Source organism: Pipra filicauda, unplaced genomic scaffold (assembly GCF_003945595.2).
Source record: "Pipra filicauda isolate LSUMZ 115617 unplaced genomic scaffold, ASM394559v2 scaffold467_size714961_pilon, whole genome shotgun sequence".
Taxonomy (NCBI): Eukaryota; Metazoa; Chordata; class Aves; order Passeriformes; family Pipridae; genus Pipra; species Pipra filicauda.
The window spans coordinates 450,191-473,371 of NW_024104606.1; the positions used below are offsets into that span (position 1 = coordinate 450,191).

The 23,181-nt window shown below is 49.7% G+C and overlaps 1 protein-coding gene across 8 annotated transcripts in view; it reads left to right on the plus strand.

Annotated features, from left to right (window-relative positions):
• MARCHF2 (membrane associated ring-CH-type finger 2) overlaps positions 1 to 23,181 on the plus strand; it is a 35,184-nt gene that overhangs the window by 676 nt on the left and 11,327 nt on the right. For 2 of the 8 annotated variants that reach the window (XM_027742196.2, XM_039386130.1), the window contains exons 2-3: positions 11,587 to 11,806; positions 15,264 to 15,459. In XM_027742196.2, coding sequence (XP_027597997.1) covers positions 11,631 to 11,806; positions 15,264 to 15,459 — 372 coding nt within the window. In that variant the 5' untranslated portion in view covers positions 11,587 to 11,630. Of the gene's footprint in view, positions 1 to 50; positions 2,341 to 3,415; positions 3,574 to 7,564; positions 7,748 to 11,586; positions 11,807 to 15,263; positions 15,460 to 23,181 lie in introns of those variants that run through there. The other 6 variants (XM_039386125.1, XM_039386126.1, XM_027742193.2 and 3 more) reach the window with 6 other exon arrangements.

Below are 23,181 nucleotides of genomic sequence, written 5' to 3' on the forward strand. Positions count from 1 at the left end.
GCCTTCCTCCTGGTGTGAGCTTAGAGTTTGTGATGGACTTTCCATAAACTGAGTCTCTCTATCTTAGGACAGTTTTTGTGAGCCAGCTCTCTGTGACAGAGGCCAGAACTGCTGGTTTGTCGGATTTGTCCGAGGGACAAGCCTGTGACTCGTGTACAGGAGGATGAGTGTGTGACAAAAACACATGGGAGGTGTTTTTGTCACGGTCTCAAACACGGGCTCTTGTTGTATGAGCATGTTCTTGATCTGGTGGGGAGACCAAGATTAAAAACTGAGAAGCTGTGCGATGGCCCTGGGGGTCCTGTGTGCACTTAGTACCCACAGAAATAGTGCCACCAAGGTGTGGGGTGACACGTGGGGTGACACAGCTGTGCTGTGTGTGCTGCTGCCCCGAGCAGAGTTCAGGCTGCTGCTGTGTGTGTGACTCAGCCTTCGGGAGGGAGCTGTGCAGAGCTGGGATTTTGCAGGCAGGCAGGTGGAGTGTCACTCAAGTCAGGGGTGATAGTAGCAAACTGGAAGTGTCGGGGTTATCCAGAGTTCCACTTGTTTGTTTTCAGTGCACCATCCCTGCAGTGTCCAGGGATGGGACTGTCCTGCCCTGGTGTGTGTGATGATCTGTCAGTGAGGATGTGCTTCTCATCCCACCCCATGCCCTTTATTTGCTTATCCCCAAGGGACTGTTTCTGTCCCTCTCTCAACCCTTCCTGTTACCAGCCCTCCTTTTCCCCGGGACTCTCATTCTCTTGCTCCACTCTCCTTCCAGCAAGCATTTATCTCTGTGTTCTTCCCCTCTGACACAGTTTCTAGCACTTCCTTGGCCTTTTTCCAGGCCCTTGTTGAGAGTGCCTATGGTGCTGCTGTGGTTGTCCAGCTGTGATGGCTGTGGCCCATCCCCTTTGTCCCCCTGCTCCTGGGGACATCCAGCCCCTCTTGGCTGCCACTCACATGTGCGCAGAGTAATCCTTTGAACAGCTGGACCTGAGTCTTGGCTTTCCAGGTGTTTGAATGCTTTTCTACATCTCCACAGGATTATGCAGGGACTGTTGGAAAGGCTGGCAGGGCCCTGTTTTCCAGGTGCATTTGAGGCTGTGATGGTGTGTCACCCCTCGGGAACAAGCTTGAAGGGAAAGGAGCTGGGACTCTAAAGTCTCTTTGTCACGTGCACTGTGACAGTGAATTTAATAACTCCAGTGGAGGACACAAGGTCTAACTACCCCCAAGCACGTGCTGGGGAGTGTTTCGGGCAGCCTGCACCAGTAAGGAAGTCTTAACTTTGCCAGGGGCAGACCAGGTGGCACAGGAAGGAGCCAAGTGAGAGCTTATTGTGTGATCCATGGGCACTGAATGCCAGCTGTGAATCTGGGGCTGTCTGTGCGTGGTTAGCTAATTAGCACCACTGGCAGTCTTTTAAGTGAAAACAGAAAAAAAAAAAAAAGACATTGGAACTAATGTTCCTTGTTTTGGATGTGTTTGACTGCTCCTTTTTTTTTTGGCTGTGGATTGCAGGAGGCTGCAGGGTGAGGTCACCCCGAGCCGGACGCCAAGGGGGCCATGCAGATGAGCAGGACTACAATGTACTGACTGTGAGCAGCTTCCGACAGAGTTCTTGCCTCCATGGGTGCTGGGAGAGGGCCTTTCCCCTTCTGGGTGATTGATGCTGGCCTGCATCAAGCAAGTGTCGGACATGATCTTTCCCTGGGAGGAAGTTAGTACAGTTTTTTTGGAACAGCATGACCAAAATCGAGATAAAATGCATCCAGCACAAGCTGGGCAAGCTGAGGCTGGGTATGTGCCCTGAGACTCTGTTAGTCCTGAGGTCCTCAGGATGTGACTCTGTAGTAGTTCTGCAGGCAGAGGCACAAAGTAAAATGTGCATTTCGGAGCTTTTTAAATTATTGTTTAAAACGTCCTGGCTTCTCACACTAACAAACACAGGAACTTTTCTTAGAAGATGAAGGGAGGAATCAGGCATCCTCAACTATAAACTACAGAATGAGTTTATTTTTTCCCCTCTTGACTTTGACTCACATATTTGGAGATTGCAGAGTTTCCGTTTCCAAACTGGTTTTTTTTCCCCTGCAGATTAAAGTTTGAACTGGTGTGTCTCTTCTCCCTCACAGTCCAGTTTACTCTGGTTAACTCATGCTTCTGCCTGCCCTTAGCTCACACCCTTCCCACGAGAGAGGAACGGTCTCTGTTGCTGGCGCTTGTCCCCGTGGAAGCACCCTGAGCACATCTCAGTGAGTGACCCCTGAGCACACGGTGTCTGTGAGGTCCAGGACAGGCCATGGGGCACATTTCTGTGAAGGAAACAAGCACAGCACCAAACCAGCCTGAAGGGTAGGCGAGTGTCTCCGTGAAGTTCGTGTACAGTGGGTTTCTCCAGTGGTAAAACCAACAGATTAATCTGTGCTGAGGCACAGTTTGTGGCTTACCAAGACAGTTCATGTCATGCACGTGAGCAGCACCTCCCCAGGCCTGGCTGGGTCTCTCCCCAGCTCCGACTGCAGCTCCCATTCCCCAGGAGGTGCTGTCGTGCTCTTTGTGCCATGTTTGCTGTAATTACACCAGGTCAGCTCCAACTCATCAGCATCACAGCAGCAACACAGCCCTGCTGGGAGAGGTGCTTTGGGAGAGCACTCAGGTGCTTGTCCTGCCTGGCAAAAGTAGAGAAGTCGCTTCTTACGGATTTGTGCACCTTTCCTGGGTGTGGAATGAGCCTCTCCCACTGTGCAGTTACAGCGTGGGAGAGCCCTAAGCACTGGTGGTGAAGTACAGAACGGTAGAGTCCTGAAGGCAGGGACTGATCCCTGTGTGTCCTCCAGTGAAGGGAGCAGCCTGACAGGAGCTGCCCTGACCTGCAGCTCTTCCTACCCATCAGCTGTGCAAATGCCTTCCTTGACCCAGGCCTCTCTCAGGCGAGCAGTGTTACAGTTTGGAATCTCATTTGTCCCCGTTTTCAATTAAAATAGGCATTTGTAAGTTTTCTTCCAAGTTTTATGTAGCAATTATGACTAAACTTTTCAATTCCTGATAGAGCCCGAGATGACTGTGTGGGGTTAACCTCAAGGACAGACGTGCTGTAGCTGCTCTTGCAGTTTTAATCAGCTGTCATGAAACCAGTGATAGACTGGAGGAAACGTTCCCCTCCTGTTCCCAAAAAGAGGGAACAAGGGGCAGGGAGCAACATTGGCTTGGCAAATATAAGTACAAACAAATCAAACCTACTATCTAAAGCACTTCTCTGTGAAAAGGGGAATGCACCAAGCTCGTGCAGTCTTGACTTTAACACTGATTCCTTTAAAGCTTTGAGAGCCTTAGTCCTGTTTCAGCTGAAACCTGCTTGGGGTTAGATTTGAGAGTGGTGGGAGGGAAAACTACAATTCCAGACTGTTCTTAATTTATTTCCTCTCAGTTTTTCTTGTACTTCCCTGCAGACAAATCAGTCAAGGCCTGTGTCCAGAAGAAGTAGAAATGCAGCCTAAGCAAAATGTTGCAAACTGAACTGGAGTGTTGCAGCCTGGATACCAGTTGTGGAGTTTCACTTAAGGATTGAGGAGGGAACTTGTAGCGGTAAGGAGTGGGCAGAAGGGAGACAGTGGTGCACTTGGCTGGGATCAGTGAATCCTCCTCTTTGGCTGACCATGGCAGTGCTCTCAGCTGGTGCCCACTTTAGAGCTCTCCACGGTGGCATGATGGGTCACAGCTGCCTTTGGTGCTGCCTTTGATGGAAAACTCCTTGAAGTGTGGGTGTGCTGAAGAGATCTGTGACATAGCTAGGTTGAAAAATAGAAATAGTCAAGTTAAACTCCAGATCAGATGCCTGTTGGGAGCTGAGTGTGCTGCCTGGTGTGGAGGGGTGGTTGCTCTGAGCAGGCAGTGAGCAGGGCTGCTGCGTGCTGGCCGTTTGTTCCAGCTCCAGTTTTCTCCAAGCAGAGTGTTGTTATTTGTACAACCCAGGAAGAAAACACTGAGGAAAATGCAAGTTCTTTCTGACATGGGATTCCCCATCCTGAAATAACTTTTTGCATCCTCCTGGGTCGTGCCCTCCGAGGGACTGATGGGTCCAGCACTGTGTGGGCGCTGCAGTCTCGATCTGGTGCATGTGGAACTGCTGCACTAAAATTCTGTTTCCTGATGGATTACCCAGAGCTGGAAAATCCATTTCTTCTGACTAAACTGAAACTGCCTGGCAAGTGACTGGGCAGGACTGGGGAGCTCTGGCCTTGCTGCAGAGGCTGCCTCTCTTTAGAGAGGAGCTTACTGAAGCGATAGCGCTGGGAAGCAGAAGTGTCTTTGTGCTGCTGGTGTTTTGGTAGAGGACGTGGGTGTGAGATGTGAGAGGCCACGTGGCTCTGGTGCCTCCAGCAGGGCAGGGATGTGCTTGTGTCTGCTGGGCTGGCTGTTGTCCCCACTGATGGGTAGCACCCTGCAAGCAGTGCTTGGTGGGCATGATAACTCATTCCACCCCCCTCCCTGATTCATGATTTCAATAAAACTTTCAAACCTTACTAATGCATCTTTCTTTCCCTTCAGAAAGAGAGTGATAAAATGCAGAGGGAGGTGGGTGCTGGGTCTGTGTAGTTGGATTATGTAGTGAGTTGTGCTGCTATTCACCTCTAAAAGCTGATGACTTTTGAAATCCTCAGAGGAGCCGCAGGTGTTTCTCACGTCCCAGCTGGTTTTCAGTTGTTTCCTCATAGAACTTGTATTCACATGGCTGAATTTTGTCTGGAGATACCCTCTGCAAAGAATTTTCTTCTAGTGTTGCAGTTTGGATTTCCAGATGTTGGTAATTAAAGTGCAGTAAACTTTCCTTTCATGCGGCCTTGTGGCAGATAAAGAGCCTTGGAAGATCTGAGATAACTTTGTTCATTTTGGCATTCCAGCTGTAATGCACAGCCTGATCTTTCCCAAGCACAGCAAGAAAAAAAAATCATCCTTTAGGCTTCTCCTTTTTATACTGATTTTTTTTCTGAGCATGTGAGTTTGAACCTGCTTCTTTTTGAATATTGAGTAACTTTGTTATATGTTAGGCAACAATCTTCTAGAAGAAAATTGGGTTGAAAAACAGTGGGGTGAACACCATGATAGGTACCCCAAACTCAGGGGTGATAGGAGCCCTGTTGTGTCACAGCTCTGCTGTGCCCACACAAGACCCATCCCTGTGGTCTTGTTTGAAAATCAGGGTTCCCTCCTGCTGGATCTTTGCCAGCCCATAGTTTTCCAGTGCTGCAAGATGTGGAGATGAAGTGAAGCTACTGCAGATGTTGATCCAATATGCTGAGTTTTGGAGAGGAGGGATGTGCATGGATGCAGGCTTTGGAAAACAAGTTATTGATCACCAAGACTTGCTGCAGTATTTTTTTGCCAGTGGGGAACAGCAGTCAGATCCTGGCACTGTGTCTCTTTGGAAAAAAATGGAAGGCTGTCTCTTCGTCTGTGTCTGGAAAACAAACCCATTTGCCATCAGACCATAACAGTAATCAAGACTCAGAGAGCTTCTAGAATATGCCTAGATAGTGGATTGGGATAGAGAAGTGATGGTTTGTCCCCAGCAGCAGCCAGTGAGTGAAGGCTGGTGCTGAGTTGTGTCACTGAACAGTGGAGGGGCAGCTGAGCCAGTCGCTGGCCACGGCCATGTACAAATGTGGCAAATGCAGGAGTCCAAAAACGCTGCATCCTCGAAGCCTGTGACCCCCTCCTGGGTGCTACAGGGTTAGACTGGGAGCATGTTATGGGCATTGTAAACTCAGCTCCAGGGGTGAGGCAGGGGAGGCTCTGTGGGTGCAGTGGGGCTTCACCTCTCTCAGCCCCGAGCTTTGGCTGTTAAAGGTGTAGGAGGAGGTTCCTGGTGTGAAGCTTTATCAGAAGGTTCACAAGCTCCCAGAATCTTGTCCCTTGAATATTTTGTTCTTGTGCTCTTTTGGGCTTTGTTTTGTTTTGAGCCCATGGTCAAGGCTGTCCCCTGGCTCTCTGATCCACAGCATTGCTCTGCTGGCACTGTCTGAAGTGCAAGTTAAGGCTGAAGTTTTTACAGCACCTCCTTTAGCTGCAATGGCCAACCAAATGTTGCAGGCAGGGCAGGAAATTGAGGAGCTGCTGGGGAGTGAAATGCTTTCCTGTGTGCTGTTTACCAAATTTTAAAATGCTTTAGAAGCTGTTGTGTGGCATCAGATCTTATTTTAAGTGTTGGATGATATGCCATAAAATGCTGTCTCACTTTTCTCACTGAACAGGGCTCCTTGCACCCTGACTTTAGGACTGTTGTGTTCAGGTGACTTCTGAGCATAGGACTGACAAGATTTCTTCACGAGCCCTGGGCAATGGGCGAGTTGCTGATGGGTCAAGTGTGGTCAGATCCTGTGCTGGCTTTCTGGGTAGTTTTAAGGTGTTCCACAGCAGACCTACAGGGTAACTTTGGGGAGTCAGCTGATATATAAAATCGTGTACTTTTATAAAGAAGAAAATAATGCTGTGGTTTTCAACTGTCAGCAAGAGAGTGTATTTAAACAAACAAAACTGAAAACAAAGCCCTGCAGCAATTTGGGATGGGTTCTTGGGGTTTTTTAGTTGGTTTTTTGTTTTGTTTTGTTTTGTTTGGTTTGGTTTGTTTTTTTTCTTGTTTTTTTTTTCTTTAAAGTAATCCACTTATGCAGCCTTTCAACAGTAGCAGGGAGCACTTCAGGCCACTCGTAGCATCCCACTCTTGTATCTCTGGTGGCAGTGTCTCAGGTATGTAATGTGCATTAGCTGGGTGAGACAGGGTGTGTGGGAGCAGGTGCTTAGATGTGTGGAGAAAGCAATTCTTTTTGTCTCCCTCAAGATGTGTTCAGATGGTTGAAGGGCTCAGGGTTTGGGTAATGCAGTTTTTGGGGTGAAAAGGAAAGCACTGATGTTTGGAAATGCCCTTTAGCACCTGAAAACCTTCGGTTTGCTGGTGACATTTGCAGGATCACATGATGAGAAGGCTCAGTGTCTGTGTGCCCAAATTGGCTGAAAGGGCTTTGGAAAGCAGGCTGGGTGGCCTTGCACCCAGGATCAAACATCAGCTCACGTGAGCAGCAGTCGGAGTGCTGATCTGCAATCAGTCAGTGGGTCACGAGATAAATTAAAAAAAAAAAAAAGTCCTTGTGTACAGATGGGTGGGTTACGTTGGCAACACAACTTGTTTATCTCTGATGTGGCACTGTTGGTGAGGTGCCAGGCCTTGGTTACAGTAATCAGGGAAATGGGTTGCTCAGGAACAGACTCGGGTCGTGCGTTGGGTGTTTTTCTTGGTGGAGGTGTCCGGGGAAGCCGGTCTGCTCAGGAGCTGAGGTGTGCACACTGCACCCGGAGAAGGTGGAGCTGGTTCTAGTTCCAGTTTGCTCTGGATCCAGTCAAAGCCTCAGAATTGCTCCAGGGCTTTACACTGGTTGGGATATTCATCAGTGGACAGGCCGTGAGCAGCAGAGCAGAGCCACGACCTGCACCTTCCCCACTGCTGCCACTGACTGACTGCAGCCTTCCCTGTTGTCTTTCCCACCTTGACTGTGCTTCTCCCATTGTGGCTTTGATCCAGGTGTTCATCTGCTCTGCTGTGGTTTCCCTGTGTGGGAGAAATAACTGTTTTATCCATCTGCAAAGTCTAAATACGGAGAACAGAGCTGGGGGACCCTTTAGCTCCTTGACTCCTGCTTGTTCCCGCTGGGCACGTCTCCTGGATGGAGGGCACTGGTCCAACCTGATCTCTGCAGTCTTTTGAGTGAGTTTTGCCCCCTTGTTGCCCTTTGGATGATATAAACTGGGTTATATATGTTGTTGCAATGCCTGAGGACTGATGAGGGGGAATCTCTTGCTGGCCTGCTCCACGTAAGCCATGGAGCAGGATCCCACAGCAGCACCCTGGTCTCTGCCTTGGAGCAGCGATGGAGCACGAGCTGCTCTTTGAGGAACTGGCTCATTTCGCTGCACGTGTTTGAGTTTTGGAGTCCTGGTGCAGAACTCCTTCTTCTGAGCCAATTTTCCACAAACGGGGTTTGTTTTTCTTCAGTTGGAGTAATATTTACAAACTCAGCCCTTTATATCCTGGGTCTGCTCGGAAGCTGAGGATACAAAATGTTGCTGAGAAGAGACTTCCGATTTATTTGATCATGTCTAACTGTGGCAGCAGAGGAGATACTGATAATAAACCTAGTGTCTTGAAGGCTTTTTTTTTTTTTAATGTGAAAAAGAAATGTATCCCGAAAGAATGGGCTCAGAAATCCCAGGTGCTTAGAAAAAAACAGTGTGTGGTTCAAACCAGCTGTTTGGATCTCTCCAGGATTTTGGCATTTCTTCTGTAAATGGAGCTTGGGAAAGGTCTGGAGCACAAGTCTGATGAGGGGTGGCTGAGAGAGCTGGGGGATTCAGAAAAGGAGGCTCAGGGGGGACCTTCTTGCTGTCTAAAACTCCCTGAAAGGAGGGTGCAGCCAGGTGGGGATCAGTAACTTCTCCCAGTTAACGAGTGACAGGATGAGAGGAGATGATCTCAAGCTCTGCTGGGGAGGTTTAGGTGGAAAAAATTTCTTCATAGAAAGGGTGGTCAGGCACTGGCACAGGCTGCCCAGGGCAGTGGTGGAGTTGCCATCTCTTGAGGGATTTCAAAGATGTGTGGATGTGGCACCTGGGGACACGGGTTAGTGGTGGCCTTGGCAGTGCTGGGGGAACAGTTGGACTCGGTGATCTGAGAGGGCTTTTCCAGCCTGAACGATTCTGTGAACGTTGGGTTTGGGTTGGATGAGCTGCTGACAGCTGTGAGGGAAGGCTGTGTGTTGATGAGCTGATCCTTCAGGGAGCCAGGCTGGGGACTGGCTTGGCTGTACACTGTGGTCCCTGTTCCGCTGGGGATGGAACCAGAACCCGAGTGCACTGCAGATGTCACCTCTGCATTTCAGTTACTTCTTCTCTAACTGTGTCCATGAAAATCCTGCTGCTTTTCCTTTGTATTCACTGAGTGGTGTGAGTCAGGTATTAGAGCAGTGACTTCAGGTTCTCCCCTGGGATGGACCCCAGCGAGGAATTTGGGATTCCAAATAACCTGTAACAGAAACCCGCGTGTTTGCTGAAGAAAGGCAGGGTGACCATTCCCTTCCAGCCTGAGCAGGGCTGCCAGGGCAAGGCCATGGGGCTGCCTGTGTCTGTCAGATGTGGAGCACAAAGAGCCTCAGTGTAAATACTCCCAGGACACAGGCAGTGAGGGCAGTTTTATTCCAATACGCAAAATGGCCCTTTTTCCTCTGCACTTAGAAATAAACAACGTTTTGGCCGAACAAATGGAACAGACCTTTTTATTAAAAACATATATCCTTTCATGCCTGAGTCAGTAAGAGGTTGTTAAAATTGAAATAACTCCTTAACTTGTAGAGCAGCTGACTTAAGTCATTCCAACAGCATTTGTCATCTTGGTTTTTGCTCCTTAAAGTTGGAGTGTTTGTAGCCTTTTTTTTTAAAGAGGAGAGCAATAAGAAAAGTGGCTCTAACCCTGTGTGCTCTTTGCACAGGTGGAGAGAGAGGCTGAATCTGTGAAGTTAATTTTTAGGCTGATGAAAAGATTCACATTTGTTTGGATGGGGATTGACCTGCTCACGAGCTCAAGCTTATTCCTGTTCAGGTGCAGAGGAAGGATTACAGATAGTTATCAAGAGCAGCTTTAATAAAGAGATTAGAAAGTCTTCTATTAGAAATTAGAAAATATTCTGTAAAATGAGGGGATGCTACCAAAGTTGGCATCTGGTGCTGAGATAGCACTGAAGGGCTCTCTCCCTCTTGAACATGTGTACATGAAGGAAGCCATCCTGACAGATGAAGGCCTTGGTTGTGTGAGAATTTCTTGATTTCCAAGACGGGGAAAAAACCCTTGTGCTTACCCAAGTCAGTGTGTTCAGGGCTGCAGGGGTCACATTCTTGTATTGGCTTTTTGTTTTCTTCTTCTGTAGTGTGGCCAAGCCTCCAACCAGGAAGAAGCCCTTATTTTCTTTAGCTATTTTAGTTTGATTTTGGCTTAGTTAAACCTGACAAAACTGTAGTTTCATGGGAACGTTTGACTCCTGTTGTGCACAGACATCTCTAAACAAAAGACCCTTTCCTTGGATGGGATGGTGAAGGTTTGTGTGCCTTCTCCTACCTCCAGGAGACAGAGACTGCAGATTCCCCCCCTCCTGAATTTAACAAACTTAATTCTTTTCATATTTCTTCTTTGGAATTGGAGTTATTTTATTTCAGGCTTCCCCCCCCCCCCCCCCCCCCGCAGGCCTTTTATCCTTTTCATTACTTTCATTTGAACTTCTTTTGTGGATTTATTTCTTTCTTGAAATCCAGCCACCAGGATGAGACAGCATTCCAGCTCTGATCCCAGCAGTGCTGGCGCACAGGGATTACTGTGCCTGCCTTACATAAGGCAGTCCTGTTTACAGACACAGGGATTTTGGTTTTACCAGCAGTACGATGTCGTTGGCTTGTGTTCAGCTTGTGACTCACTTGTAACCCCAGCCCTTTATTTCTGCACAGCTGCCTCTCAGGGACCAGGCTAAAGACAATTGGAGAAAAAGGGATTTTTCTGAATCTGCAGAGCATTCCTGTCTTTGGGGGTGAGGTATCCCCTGCCAGGGAGGGACTCTGCTGTCGCTGGCAGCTTGGGCGAGCTGCTGCCTTCCCTCAAAGGCAGAGAGCTCTCCTGTCCACATGTGGCTCGTCACAGCCAGCTCCTGGTTTGCTGTGTTGGGCTTTTCTCTGCACCTTCTTCCTGATTCTTGCATTTGCTGTTTGATCCGTGCGTTCTCTTTGCCGGGTAAATCACAGAAGTGCCAAAACCACGCTGGTGTGCTTTGCTGTTTGCATGTGGCTCTTGTAAAAGTCACATGGTTGTGGTGGTTGTCTGAGCAGCTGAAAGGGAAAGGGGACAAGCTGGCCTGCTGCCCTTCCTTCCCAGAGAGCCCGGGGAGCACTTCCAGTGCTTTTGGGAGGCTCAGACCCACACGTTCACTGTTGGGACGGACGGCAGGGAATGTGGGAATGTGTGCATTTCTGTAAAGGAATCTAAAAAAGGAAAATCAAAGATGAGGTGGGGGAGCCCTTTGGGCTTGGGTGGACTTTCAAGTGCTCAGAAAGCTCCTGAATGCAGCTGAGAAGGGCCTCCCTGAACCGAGCCACGCGAACGGGTTCGGGTGCCTGTCCGGGTGAAACTTTGCTGCGTTTACAGAGAGCATGAATATGAGTTTTCAGGACAGCTCTAGCCAGAACAGCACAGGCTCATGGGCCTTCTGGTCGCCTTCCCCACCTCTGCGTTGGCACATTTGGTTTGAAAGGCTCCATCAGGTTGAAGGGTGGGTGCCAGGAATTCTCTCCGAGAAAGGTAAATTTGCAATTCCGATCGTTAAGTTATGTAAGTAGAACATTTGGAGTCTTAATTTTATGGTAAGGCAGCCTCACAAAGCCTATTAAAGGGGACAGAAGGCTCACAAGCCCCGTGGCTGTTGGGCCCCCGGGGTGCTGCCAGCCCGAGGAGGGTGGTGAGGGGCTGGGCTCTGCAGGGTGCTGGCTCTGACCGCGGTGCCGTTCCCGCAGGTCTCCCCGGTGCCGGTCCCGGGACAGAGGGGCCCGGAGCTGCCATGACGACGGGCGACTGCTGCCACCTCCCCGGGTCCCTGTGCGACTGCCCGGGCAGCGCTGCCCTCTCCAAGTCGGTGGAGGACTCGGACATCGGGCGCCCGCAGTACATCACCCAGGTCACCGCCAAGGACGGGCGGCTCCTCTCCACCGTCATCAAGGCGCTGGGCGCCCAGAGGTGAGGCTGCTGCAGGGACAGGGCTTGCTGGGGCTCTTCCCCTCTTTTGGTGGCTCTAGGGGTGGAGGGAGGCAGCAAAGTCTTGTTTTGTGGAGGAGTTTGTTGAGGGGGCTAACAGTGAGTGAGCCGGATGCTTCCCTGGCCTGTGCTCCGTGTGGAGCTCACACAGCCCCGAGTGCTGATGGACTGGGAGTTGTGTGTTCACTGAAGCCCCAGAGCTGTGGCTGCTCTGGGTGGGGGTGGCCCAGGTGGCCTCTCGCTGTGTGCCACTGCCATGTCCTCGCAGAGCAGCAGTGAAGGTGGTGCCGTGCTCGCAGGGCAGTGTGGTTGTTCATGGAGAAGACTGAAAGGCTGGAAGTGGAGCACAGCCCCTGCTCCAGGAAAGTCCACAGAGTGAAGGTGTGGTGTTGTTGTACAACCCCAGGGACGGGAGGGTGTTTGTGTTGCAGGAACTGCAGCGTCCAGCTGTTGCTACAGGGAACACGTGGCAGCTTCACTGTTTCAGACGCCTCCTGGTGTGACTTCTTGTCATGTATTTTGAGCAGCTTCCAGAGCAGAGGACACTTGGCAGTACTGTTCAGTCCAGCTAGTGAGGACTGTCACATTCATGTTCACAAATCCTGTCTGAACAGCTGTTATTTTTTTTCAATTAATTTGGCCTGACGTTGACAAGGTGTGAAAGTGGTGACTGCAGGGAAGCTGGATGAGAGTGGAGGCAAACATAACTGCAGCATCCAGCAAACCTGGAGCAGGCCAGTGAAAATGTGAGGGGAACTGGGCTTGCTCTCTGGCAGCAGACAGGCTGTGCAAGAAGTTGTTTAAACCCTTAGAACTTGTGGAGGTGTAATGCTTGTGTGGGAAAACTGCCTGGGAACACAGGTTAAAAGACCCCAACAGGATTCCTGATGTGTCTGTGTGGAGATCAGTTTGTTCCTTCTGGTGATAGTGGGTTTCAGTCCCTTCCTTGTCCCCAGCACTTAGCACAGAGAAGCTGGGGACACTGTGACTACACTGGAATGTTGGTTTAGTGATATGGTCTCTACAGCCTGCTGGAAAACTGTCTGAGAGTGCATCGTGTGGGAGGGTGACGGGGCCCCACCCCCTCCGGATAGGAAGGAAGGAAAATGAAGTCTGATAAAGAGGTTTTTTTCACACCACTGTCAGCAAATTTTTTCATTCTGGATTGTTTATTGGTTATATTAATGTGCTGGAAATACGAAACTTCTCAAACAGGAACAGAACAGATGAAATATCTTACAGATGCTTTTCTTAGGAAATAACAGAGCGTGAGAGCATTGGAGGCTCGGAGGGGTTGTCTGCCCTTGTCACTAAGGCTCTGTGTGCAGGCTGCACTTTGGTGGTTCTGGTACAGCACTTTATGGCAATAAATGTTACAGAATCATCAAATAATTCAAATTGGAAGGCAGTTCTGTAGGACGTCTGGTCCAGGCTCCTTTCAGAGAAAGAATGCTCAGCCTTTTCCGATGCAGTTTCCAGGATCTCCAAGGATGGAGTTCCCACCACCTCCCCAGACTCCTGTTGCAGGGATTGTCCTGGCTGAGGAAGTGCCCTAAATAAAAGGCATGTGAAAAGGAGGAGAGAACATGGCTGGTGGTTCACCAGTGATGTTTGACAGAGAAGGGGATGGTGCTGTGGGTGTACATTGCTTCACAGCTCCAGGTAAAGGTCCAACTGGGTTGAAACCTGCTAAACATTAAAAGTGGTAGAGATGTCCTGTGGTGCACCAAGACAGGAGTCTTGCTTTTCCCTTAGTGAGCTGATGTGCACTTCCTTGCTGGCTCTTCCCTTTCCTTCATGTCCCACCAACCTTTTCCCCCAGTGTGCTCCTTTTCCTTGAACCCTGCTTCCATGTCTCACTCTTGCTTTCTGTGCAAACTAATGGAAGTGGCCCTGCTGCTTTTGAAGATTGCTAAGTGCTTGCTCTTACTGTTGTGTAGCAATCCCACAAACTTCTGCAGTCGGGTGGGGGCTTTTGAAGTCAGAATAGTGGAGCATGAACTGTGAGATGAGCTCAGTGTGGCTTTTGTTCTGGCAGCTATACATGGAAAAAGGTGATAGCTGATATTGTTCACCTGGATTTCAAGAAATAAAGATGTTCCTTTCTCAGCCTCTCTCCCACCCACAAATCTGGGCAGATACAGATGTAAGAGAACAGTTGTGTGAAAGAAATGGCTGGTTGGAAAGTGAGATACTATGAGTGCCTGGTTCCCACGGTCCAGGGAACATTTTCTTCCTAAATGATATCAGTGGTGGGTAAAGAGTTGTACTGAACTGCTGAGAACAGAGAACTTTGGTGTCTAGAGCCATTTGAGGCTTCCCAGGGAGCCCAAAACATCTTCATCACAGGGCTGGCATAGGTGGCACAAGGCTGCTGAGAAACCTGTGCCTTGGGATGCCCCATCCCTGTCGGTGTTCCAGGCCTCCTTGGCTGGGACTTTTAAGCAACCTGGTGTAGTGGAAGGTGTAGCACTAATCATCCACAGTCAGTGGTGCCAGTTGAAGGTGTGAGGAACACCTTGGGAACTGATGGGTGGTTCGAGTGCCATGAGCAGCACAGGCCTCCTGCAGGGAAGGTCGAAAGTGTCTCCGAATGCGTTTGTTACTTCCCTTGATAAGCATCTCTGGTGCTCTGAGTTCCCAAGAGAGCAGATCAAAGATATTTGTTTGAAACTTGTGGCCAAGGAGGGGTGAGAAAGGGTTGTTGCTGAAGCACCAAGGCATTTCTGCAGCCACTGAATGGTTGGTGACCTGTGGAGAGGTGCCCATGGGACGCCGGGCAGTTCCTGTGCTGTGATGGGCAGAGGGTTTGTATGCTGAGAGATTAGTTTGAGTGGCTGCCTGCTGTGAAATAGGTTGTGTCCTTGGAGAGCTGAGCTTCCAGGGTCAGTGTAGTTGGGTCTTTGGATAGTGCTGTTCCTTACCCAGTTCCTGTCAGCCCAGGGTGCAGAGCAGAGTGGGTAGGTGATCTCATAAATGTGACTGATTGCCAGACTCTGGAGTGGCTGCAGGTGGCTGTGGCTACTGTGGACATCTGGCTTTGCTGTGGTCTTCTGGTTTTGTATCAGTGCTTCAGGCTTGGTGTTGGGTCTGGTGTCAGCCCCTGCCCACTGTGAGCAGAGCTGGAGGCTGTGGGACGTGTGTGCTGCAGTGAATTCTGTGCCAGCAGAGCTGGCCAGGCTGATGTACCAGCTTTCTTGGGTGTTGTGGTGTTCATCAACAGGGCTTCCTGATTTAACTGACCTAAAATGTCCTGGGCACCTCCATGTTCCCCTGAGACTGGTTTCTTGCTGCAGCAGGCTCCTGGTGTGCTCTGCCACATGCTGCTTGCTGTGCATGTGCCTTTCTGGAGCTTGGTGGGACCAGACACTACAGCTGTGTCGTTCTGCCTGCTCTGACCATGATTTCATTCTGTTTGTCTCTTGTTCTGCCTCTTCAGTGATGGTCCCATCTGTCGAATCTGTCATGAAGGTGGAAATGGGGAGGGACTGCTTTCCCCGTGTGACTGCACAGGAACACTGGGCACCGTGCACAAGAGCTGCCTGGAAAAATGGTTATCCTCCTCCAACACAAGTTACTGTGAGCTCTGCCACACAGAATTTGTTGTAGAGAGAAGACCAAGACCTTTGACAGAGGTACCACTTTCTTCCTGCTTCACTTTTATTTCCATATCATTTGAGAGAAAATGACTGATTGCCCTAGTGTCCTTGTAGTTCCTGCTGTCTCCTCCTCCTCACAGTACTTTAGCACTCAGGATGAAGAGTCTGTTTGGAGAGATGAAGTCTCTTGTCAGACCAAGAGATGTAGTTGCAAACGTGCAGTAGTGATGTTTGGAGCAGCTCTTGCCCGTGACCTCCCCATGCTGGCAGGGTGCAGGGCTGCACAAGCACCATGCTTGTGGCTGTGCTTTAATGTCTGAGCATCGAAATGCCAATGTCACCACACGACTGACTCATAAATATTCTTTTTTTCCCCTCCTAGTTTTAATCTTATGTCACAGTGTTGCATTAGCACAGCTCTCTTGCATGTGCCTTCCTTGTCATGTTCTGTTCTGAAAAGTGAGGTGATGTGATTGCTGATACTCTTTGTAAATACTTGTCTTCCCTTGGCTAATATTGGTGTGTGCTTCAAAGCCTTTGGGCCTTGCTCCTTCCTGCTGCTCTGTGCTCTTCCCTGTTGAAGGAGAAAGCAGGACGTGGCTCAGCTGGTCCTTGTGTTCCTCTTTGCACTGACTGTAGGGAGACCAGGATCCTGATGGGTCCATCAGCCTTCCAGAGTTGGAATGTACAACCCAGGCTCTGGCTGGTAGGTTGTTTTTTTTTTTTGTCACAAGGCCCTCATCATTCCCCTGTTTAGGTGTGCTCACCTTCCAGACTTCCTTTGACCCCCAAAGTTTGTAGCAGCTGCCTGTAATGAAGGCCTTTACATATGGGGAACAAAGGCAGCTTGGACCAGGCTGTTGTCTGAGCTCAGTTCAAGTGTACATCCCCAAAGGGGAATAAGTTAACCAGTGAGTTGTAAGGTTTGTTTCAGAAGAAGGTTTAATGTGTCTGAAATTGTGTGAGCTGTGTTGGCAGGTGAGCAGACGCTGTTTTATGGCTCCTGTTCCAGGCAGTGCTGCAGGACCATGTAGGAGGGTGTTGGTGGCACCTGAAGTCCAGCCTAGAAGATCAAAGCAAGGTCCTGCAGCCCTTGCACCCTGTTCAGTTCCCTTCAGTGCCTGTGGGCCTGCAGGCAGGCTCTCTCAGTGTCAGTGTGCTGCTGGCTTCTCCGGGGTGTTCCTTCAATGCAGTGTGAGACCTCAGAGAAGCACCAGTCTGCACTGGGCATTTACAGTTATCAATTTTGGGAGCCCCCCAGTCCTGCAGCCATCATCAGTGGGAGGAGTGGGAGGTCTGGGAGCTGATTCTTAATAACAGGCTTCTGCTACTTGTCAGCTGTTAGAGGTTTGTTGAGGACTGCCACCAAAGTGTGTGTGGTGGGGCAGGGGTTAATTCAGGTTTGTAGTAGTGACTGCTCTTGCCCACTCTCTCTTTCCCCTTGCTCCATCAGTTAGATCAAAACTGAGTCAGAACTGGAATTCTAATCTGCTTTTCCCATCTCCATTCACATTCTAGATGTTACTTCCTTTCTCTGCCCACCTCCCTCTGGAAACAATACCTGTCCTCTCCTTCTTCTAACAGTCCCCAGCTCTCCTCACCCTCCCATCTCCTCCCAGTGAGCCTTGGAGGGGAAAAAAGCCCACAACAAAAAAGCCCAACTGGGGAAGCATTCAAGCTTCAGTTTGCAGAATTGATATTAAGTTTTAGTGATTGTTTAACTTACAGCTGACTGTCATTGACTTGACAGCCCCAGACAGGAGACAGTGCTAACCCAAACCATGTATCCAGCAAAGCAATTTGTAAGAGCATTACCTTGGTGGTTACTGCTGTCAGGGTGTTACTGCTTCTCTCCCAACTGCTGAAACATATAAAATGGCTCTTTGACCAATGTCTCTCAAATGGTTTCAGAGGTTGCAAAACACTGTTTTAAAACATTTGGGAAGGGCTGTGTCTTGGCTTTGAGGACATGCTGCAGGCAAGCCCAGGGACAGTGAGCTTGCTGGGGCTTCCACGGGCCAAGTTATGAGTGCAAGTCTCAGATGTCTTGGCTTAGGAGCTGGTAAAGTATTCCTGCCCAGAAACAAACACGTGGGAGTGCCTTTAGCATCACTCACAGATGCTGTAGCACCTTGTAACAAGTATAGGCTTAGAAAACTGCACACTTGAACACCAGCTCAACAGCCAGCATGTATTGGAGGAGTTTCTCCTGTGACACCAGTGTCTGCCTCCAGCAGGTATGAGGAGCTTGCTGGGAGGGTGGGACAGGGAAGTCATGGCTCCTCTGTGCACTGACTTGTCTGTACTCCAGGGTGGACAAGTGGGTAGCCCAGGACAATCAAATTTTAATTGCTGTTGAAATTTGTGAAAAGTCCCTCTGGACTGGAGCCTGTAGGGGTGTGGTAACCAGCAAGGAGTCTGTGAGTGCTGAGAGGTGATGGGTGGGCAGCATTTAATGACCCTCAAACACAGGAGAACTGCCACTGTGTTTTCAGAGAGGAATAGACCCCTCGAGCCATTACTGCCAGCTGGCAAAGGCTTTGGGATACCAGTGATTTGTTACTTCTGGTGTTTGGGGACTATCTGTGAGCACAGTGAAGGGGATGATCTGCCCTGTTGTGGTGTCTGCCAGGGGAACACCTTTCCTAAAGTGCCATCAGTGCCTTCTGAGCTTGGAGCCTGGTAAGTCCCTGATGAAAAGTCACCAGGGAGCTGGTGAGAGTGATCCCTGCTGCAGAGCAGAGCCCAACATGCAGCTCACCATCATCATGCAGCCCCAGAGCAGTTCCCTTGCCACCAGTAAGGTTTTCCCTGGCTTGACCAGCAGCTTATAACCTGGTTTAATACATCCCATGGTAGCAACCTGCTCTTGCCCTTTCCTAGGGGCCAGCAGTGCTTTCCACCACGTGATGGAGTGCTGTGGGTCTGGCACCAGCCGTGCTGAGCCGTGTGTGCTGTGGCTGCAGCACTCAGGTGTGCTGGGTGCTGTACAACAGCATGGGCACTGTGTGCCTGGCACACCACGACTGGAGGGCTCCTGCTAGAGCAAAGTGGCTCACCTGGCTGGAAAGGCTGCCTGGTTTTGTTGTGTTACTCCCACCATGCTATAAAACCTCTGATCCTTCCCTGGAGTGTGGGGAAAGTGTCCTGGAGTTTGGTTTCTCATTTTCCTTGGGAGTTATTGCAGCCACTCCGAGCTCCTGCACCGCTGCAATCTGTGCTGGTCAGAGGCAGTGACAGTGAGTGTGCTTCCCCCCATGAGGTTTGTGGGGCTTTGTTCCCTGGGAGGTCAGTTGACAGTGTGACCACTTTGGGAAGCTCCCGCTGGCAGGGGCAGCTCTGCCCTTGGTGCAGCGCCCTTGGGAAGGAGCTGATAACCCCTTGGCCAGCTGGCTGATACTTTCCATTAATATCCTGCCTGCAGTCTGGTGCAATCTCATCCCCACACCAGAGCGGGCTGCAGCTCTTCACCAAATACTTTTGGGAAGTGTCATCCCCAAGTTGTTCATCTGTTTCTGAGAAGAGGGCCGGGGAAGGACACTGCTTAGTCATTTAAAAATGTCACGGTTCCCTCAGCTGCCTTATCTGGGAAGTTCTCTGCCCCTTGGTTGTGGGGAGGGGTGGGGAGTGTTTTGAAACTTTGAGGGAAGTGATGCTCATGGTGAGTGTGCTGATAAAAATCTGCTGCTCACCAAGTAAAGCTGGGAAGCCAGAATAGAAGGTAGGAGCAGAGGATAAATGGGATGGAGACTTGGACTGGGAACGATGCAGGAGCATGCTTTATGGCAGTGGTGTTGATGAAAGGGTTTGTCCCAGGTGTGAAAGACTGTCCAAGCATCCTAGCTCTCTTTTGCTGTCACCTGGCCACAAGAGAACTCGGTGACCTGCTGGTGTTGGGCCTCACAGGAGAAAGCAGCTCTTGCTGTTTGCTCTGCCCTGTCCTGCATTTCCAGTCTGGGGAGAGTTAGAGCTGCTTGTAGTGGCTGCAGCAGTCACTGGTCAGCAGAGCTGATCCCTGGGAAGGGACCATCAGCCCCATGGAGAACTGGCTCTGTCCATGTGCCTTTGAGGAGCCTTCAGGAGGAGAGGGGCTGAGGCTGACTGTGGACTGGCAGAGATGTTTTGGTGAGAGCTGGGGGGAAGCTCCATTGTCAAGCTGAAGTGCTTCTGTGTAAACTTCCTGATTTCTTGGAAGTCAGGAAACACCATGACCAAAATTGCCTTAGTTTTTACTTCAGGCCTCTGGTATATCTGCACTACAGTGTGATCTTCATGGTCACAGGCTGTGTTTTCCAGGAGCAGTGCATGGGTGGGAGATGCTCACTAGCTAATTTTGTTTATCCCACTGTGTGCTGTTGTGTCCCTGCTCACCAAGACCAAACTATTCATTTCCCACGGGCTTCTCTGGGATACTTATTGCTATGACATCCAAGCACTTCACAAACGTTAATTTAATTTTGCAGCCTCCTTAAGGGAGGGAAGGTGTCAACCTTGTCCAGCGTGGATTAAAGATAATTTCTTAATAGAATCGTAATTTTGTTTTCTTTAAGCAGCCATTTATTTGTGTTGTGGTTTTTTCAATGTAAAAATAGCAACAGTGTTGGCTGCCAGTGTGCCTGACCTCTGAACCAGGAGTGGGGTACTTGTCTGAGCCCAGAGCCAGCTCTGGCAGCCACAGGCTGGCCCATGGGTGTGGGGGAAATATCTCCTGCAGTTCAGCCTATTTCAGTTAATTTTTAACTAAGAAGTGGGTTGAAAACTAAAAAAAACCAAAACCCATGAAATGCTTTTGTAAACTGTTGGGTTGTGAGATCGATAGGCTGAACACTTTTTAGGGGCATGTTTTGGACCCCTGCAGGTGGTTGGAGAGTCTGTAGCCAGAGGAGCAGGATGCTGCCTGTGCTGTGAGAGGACAGAGGGCTTCTGCTCAGCTCTGAAGTGGTCTCCAGCACAAGAGGGTTGTGGACTGGGGCTCTTGAGAGAGGAGCATGTCCCCAGCAGAGAACAAGATGGCCAAGCCTTGGAGAGGGATGGATTTCCAGTACTTGATTTTCCTACATGGATGCTGGTTTAATGTGCATCCATATGTTTACAGGGAAAGGATCTGACTCCATGACACTCTAGCAGGGCTGGCACAGTCAAAAAGTGCAAGATACTTTCTGTGTTCCCTGGAAGACTTCAGCAGTCGATATTTAGGTTGCAGCACACACAGCTTTCCTGGAGCAGGTGGTTTCCTCTTTGTTCTAATAACATCAAGCACAGAAAATGCCTGGTTACTGCTCCTCTTCCAGGAACATTTGCTGTCCAGACCATGGTAGAAGGAGGAGCACAGGCCTTTGGATGTAAAAAATTGCTGCAGCTTGGACAGCTCTTTCTCCCAGGCTACAGGTGGGCACACAGTTCTCTAGGCAGGGTTGGGTTTATTTGCCCTAATGTTTCATGCCTTAAATTCATCTCAGCCAAACCTTGTTCTTTAGAGTCCTGTAGGGAGAGAAGGAAACACCTCTTGTGATCATTTAATTGTTGCCTTCTTAGAAAACCTAAGTTAGGATGTGACAACTTGTCTGGAGGATCCTGGCTCCTCCTGGCACTGGGAGAACAAGGGTGAATGCTGTTACAGCAGCTTGTGTAGGAGTCAAAATATTCACCCACCCCCCCTCTTTTAGTGTTCTCCCTTCCATGTAAACTCTTCTCTTTGGTCTGTGGCAAAATCCATCACAAACCTGTTTTCTCTTACAAAGTGCACTCCCTGCTGAAGACACTTTGTCCTCTGGGATTTCAGGCAGAGCTACATGGATGGAAGTGCTTGGGACTATGTTTGATGCATTGTGTATTTCCAGACAGCATCACCAAGGGTGACACTGTGACTGTTTCTACAGCCACCAGCCCTTCTGCACAGCTCCTGGCCTTCTCCCTGGCTGCAGCCCGTTGCCCACAGAGGGAGGTGGGCACGTGGCTCAGTCTGTACTGGGGCACCTGAGCCCACTCCTGCCCATTTTCGCTTTCCCAGCTTACCAGCAAAAATATTTCCTTTCCATGGCTGCCTTGTTTTGTGTGTTTTGCTGTGGCAAAACCCTCTCATTTCTCTCTTCAGTTCATTAACCACTTATAAAGTGTTTAAAGCTTTAACCTGTTGTTAATTTTGTCCCCTCTGAGTGTTTCTCTGTGGGCTGAAGAGAAACACCATTTCCACAGCCCAGAGGCTCCTGTCTGGGGCCATCTGCCCATGCTGTGAGCCAGCTTTGGTTTCCCATCTCTGTTGGCCATCACTGCCCGTCATCTGGGCACAGTTCTGGGGTGGGGTGGTTGGCTCCTGAGCAGCCCAGGCCCCTGCAGGAATGTCCCAGGCTGGCAGCTCAGGCAGCAGCTCTTTAGTCCCAGCAAAGGTCAGTCCATATTCCAGAGGAAGGATGTATTTTTGTCCACACATTGTGTAAATACCAGGGAGAGGAACCAAGGGGTTACAGGTCTCTGCTCTGAGAGTGGGCACGAACTGCTGCTGCCAAGGCCAAGGCTCTGGCTTTGCCAAAACTGCTGGGGTGTTGGAAGTCAACATATCCTGGTGGTGAAAGCTAATGAGTGTAAGGCAGCACTTGTTCATAATGCTTCTCTCAGTGTTTAGTGCCTTTGCTAAAGCAAAACTCATTTAAGACAACTCACTAATTCCAAAAACAGATTTCTCAGGTGAACCAGTCATTACTGGAGGAGTCCAACCACACTGTTTGTTCCCATATTTCTGTCCTTGCAAGCAAGTCTTGTGATGGAATTCCAAGAAAATTCTGCTTCCATGTCTTCAGTGCTAGTGTTTTCCAGCAATGTGTGTGTTAACAGCTTTATTTAAAAATGGCAGCTTTAGTGATCCCTGCATGTCCCTTTGCCTGCTCAAAACAGCTCCTCCTTCCAAGGGTGCAGCTGTGCCGTGTAGAAGCCTGACAGTTTTTGCTCCTACTGTTTTCCTTTGGGTTTATTGTGCAATTTGGATTAAAGATGCTTCCTTTTCAGTGATTGCCAATACTTTTGGTTCATTTAAACTGGATATTTTATGTAGTGGATTTTTTTTTTTTTGTCTCTTAAGGAAAGTACAACTTCCAAACACAATGTCACCTGCAACAAAATGTGTTTTAAATCCTCTGAGGTGTTTGCTTGGCTGTGTGGGTCACTCTGGAGTAGGGGACACCTCCCATGGGTCTGCCACATGCAGTCCTGCTCCATCTCCTGAGTCTCCTGCACCTCTGTGGGTGTGGGAGTTGCTGTGGGAACGTCCCCAGTGCATGCAAAGGGAGGTTTGCAGGCAGGATTTGTGATGTTACTCCTGTTTATGTGGTTAGGGAAAGAAGTTTTGGCTCGGGCACAGTGCCCAGTGCAGCTCTCGCTGCCCCCCCTCCAGTTCAGAGAACTGAGCTGTGATGTAAGCTCTCCCCCACCCTTCCTCCAGCCTTATCTTCCTCACAGACAGACTTTTCCCTTTGCTTTCCTCGAACTCTCATGCTGGACTCACTGCACTTGTTGTCCCATCTGTGCTCCTCTGCCCTTCCCCAGCCCAGCTCTCTCCTTGCTCAGTGCAAGCCTCTGTTAGACCCCTGGATCTGGTGAAAAACAAACCCCTCTTGGTTCCAGCTGACTCCCACTCCTCTAATCTTTTCCTTTCTCTCTTTGCTTGTGTTTGCTGTCTGGAGATGCCTCTCAGATCCAGCACAAGATCCTCTTGGCACTGCTCTGCAAACTGCAGTGGCCTCTTTGGGGTTGAAATGGGAAATA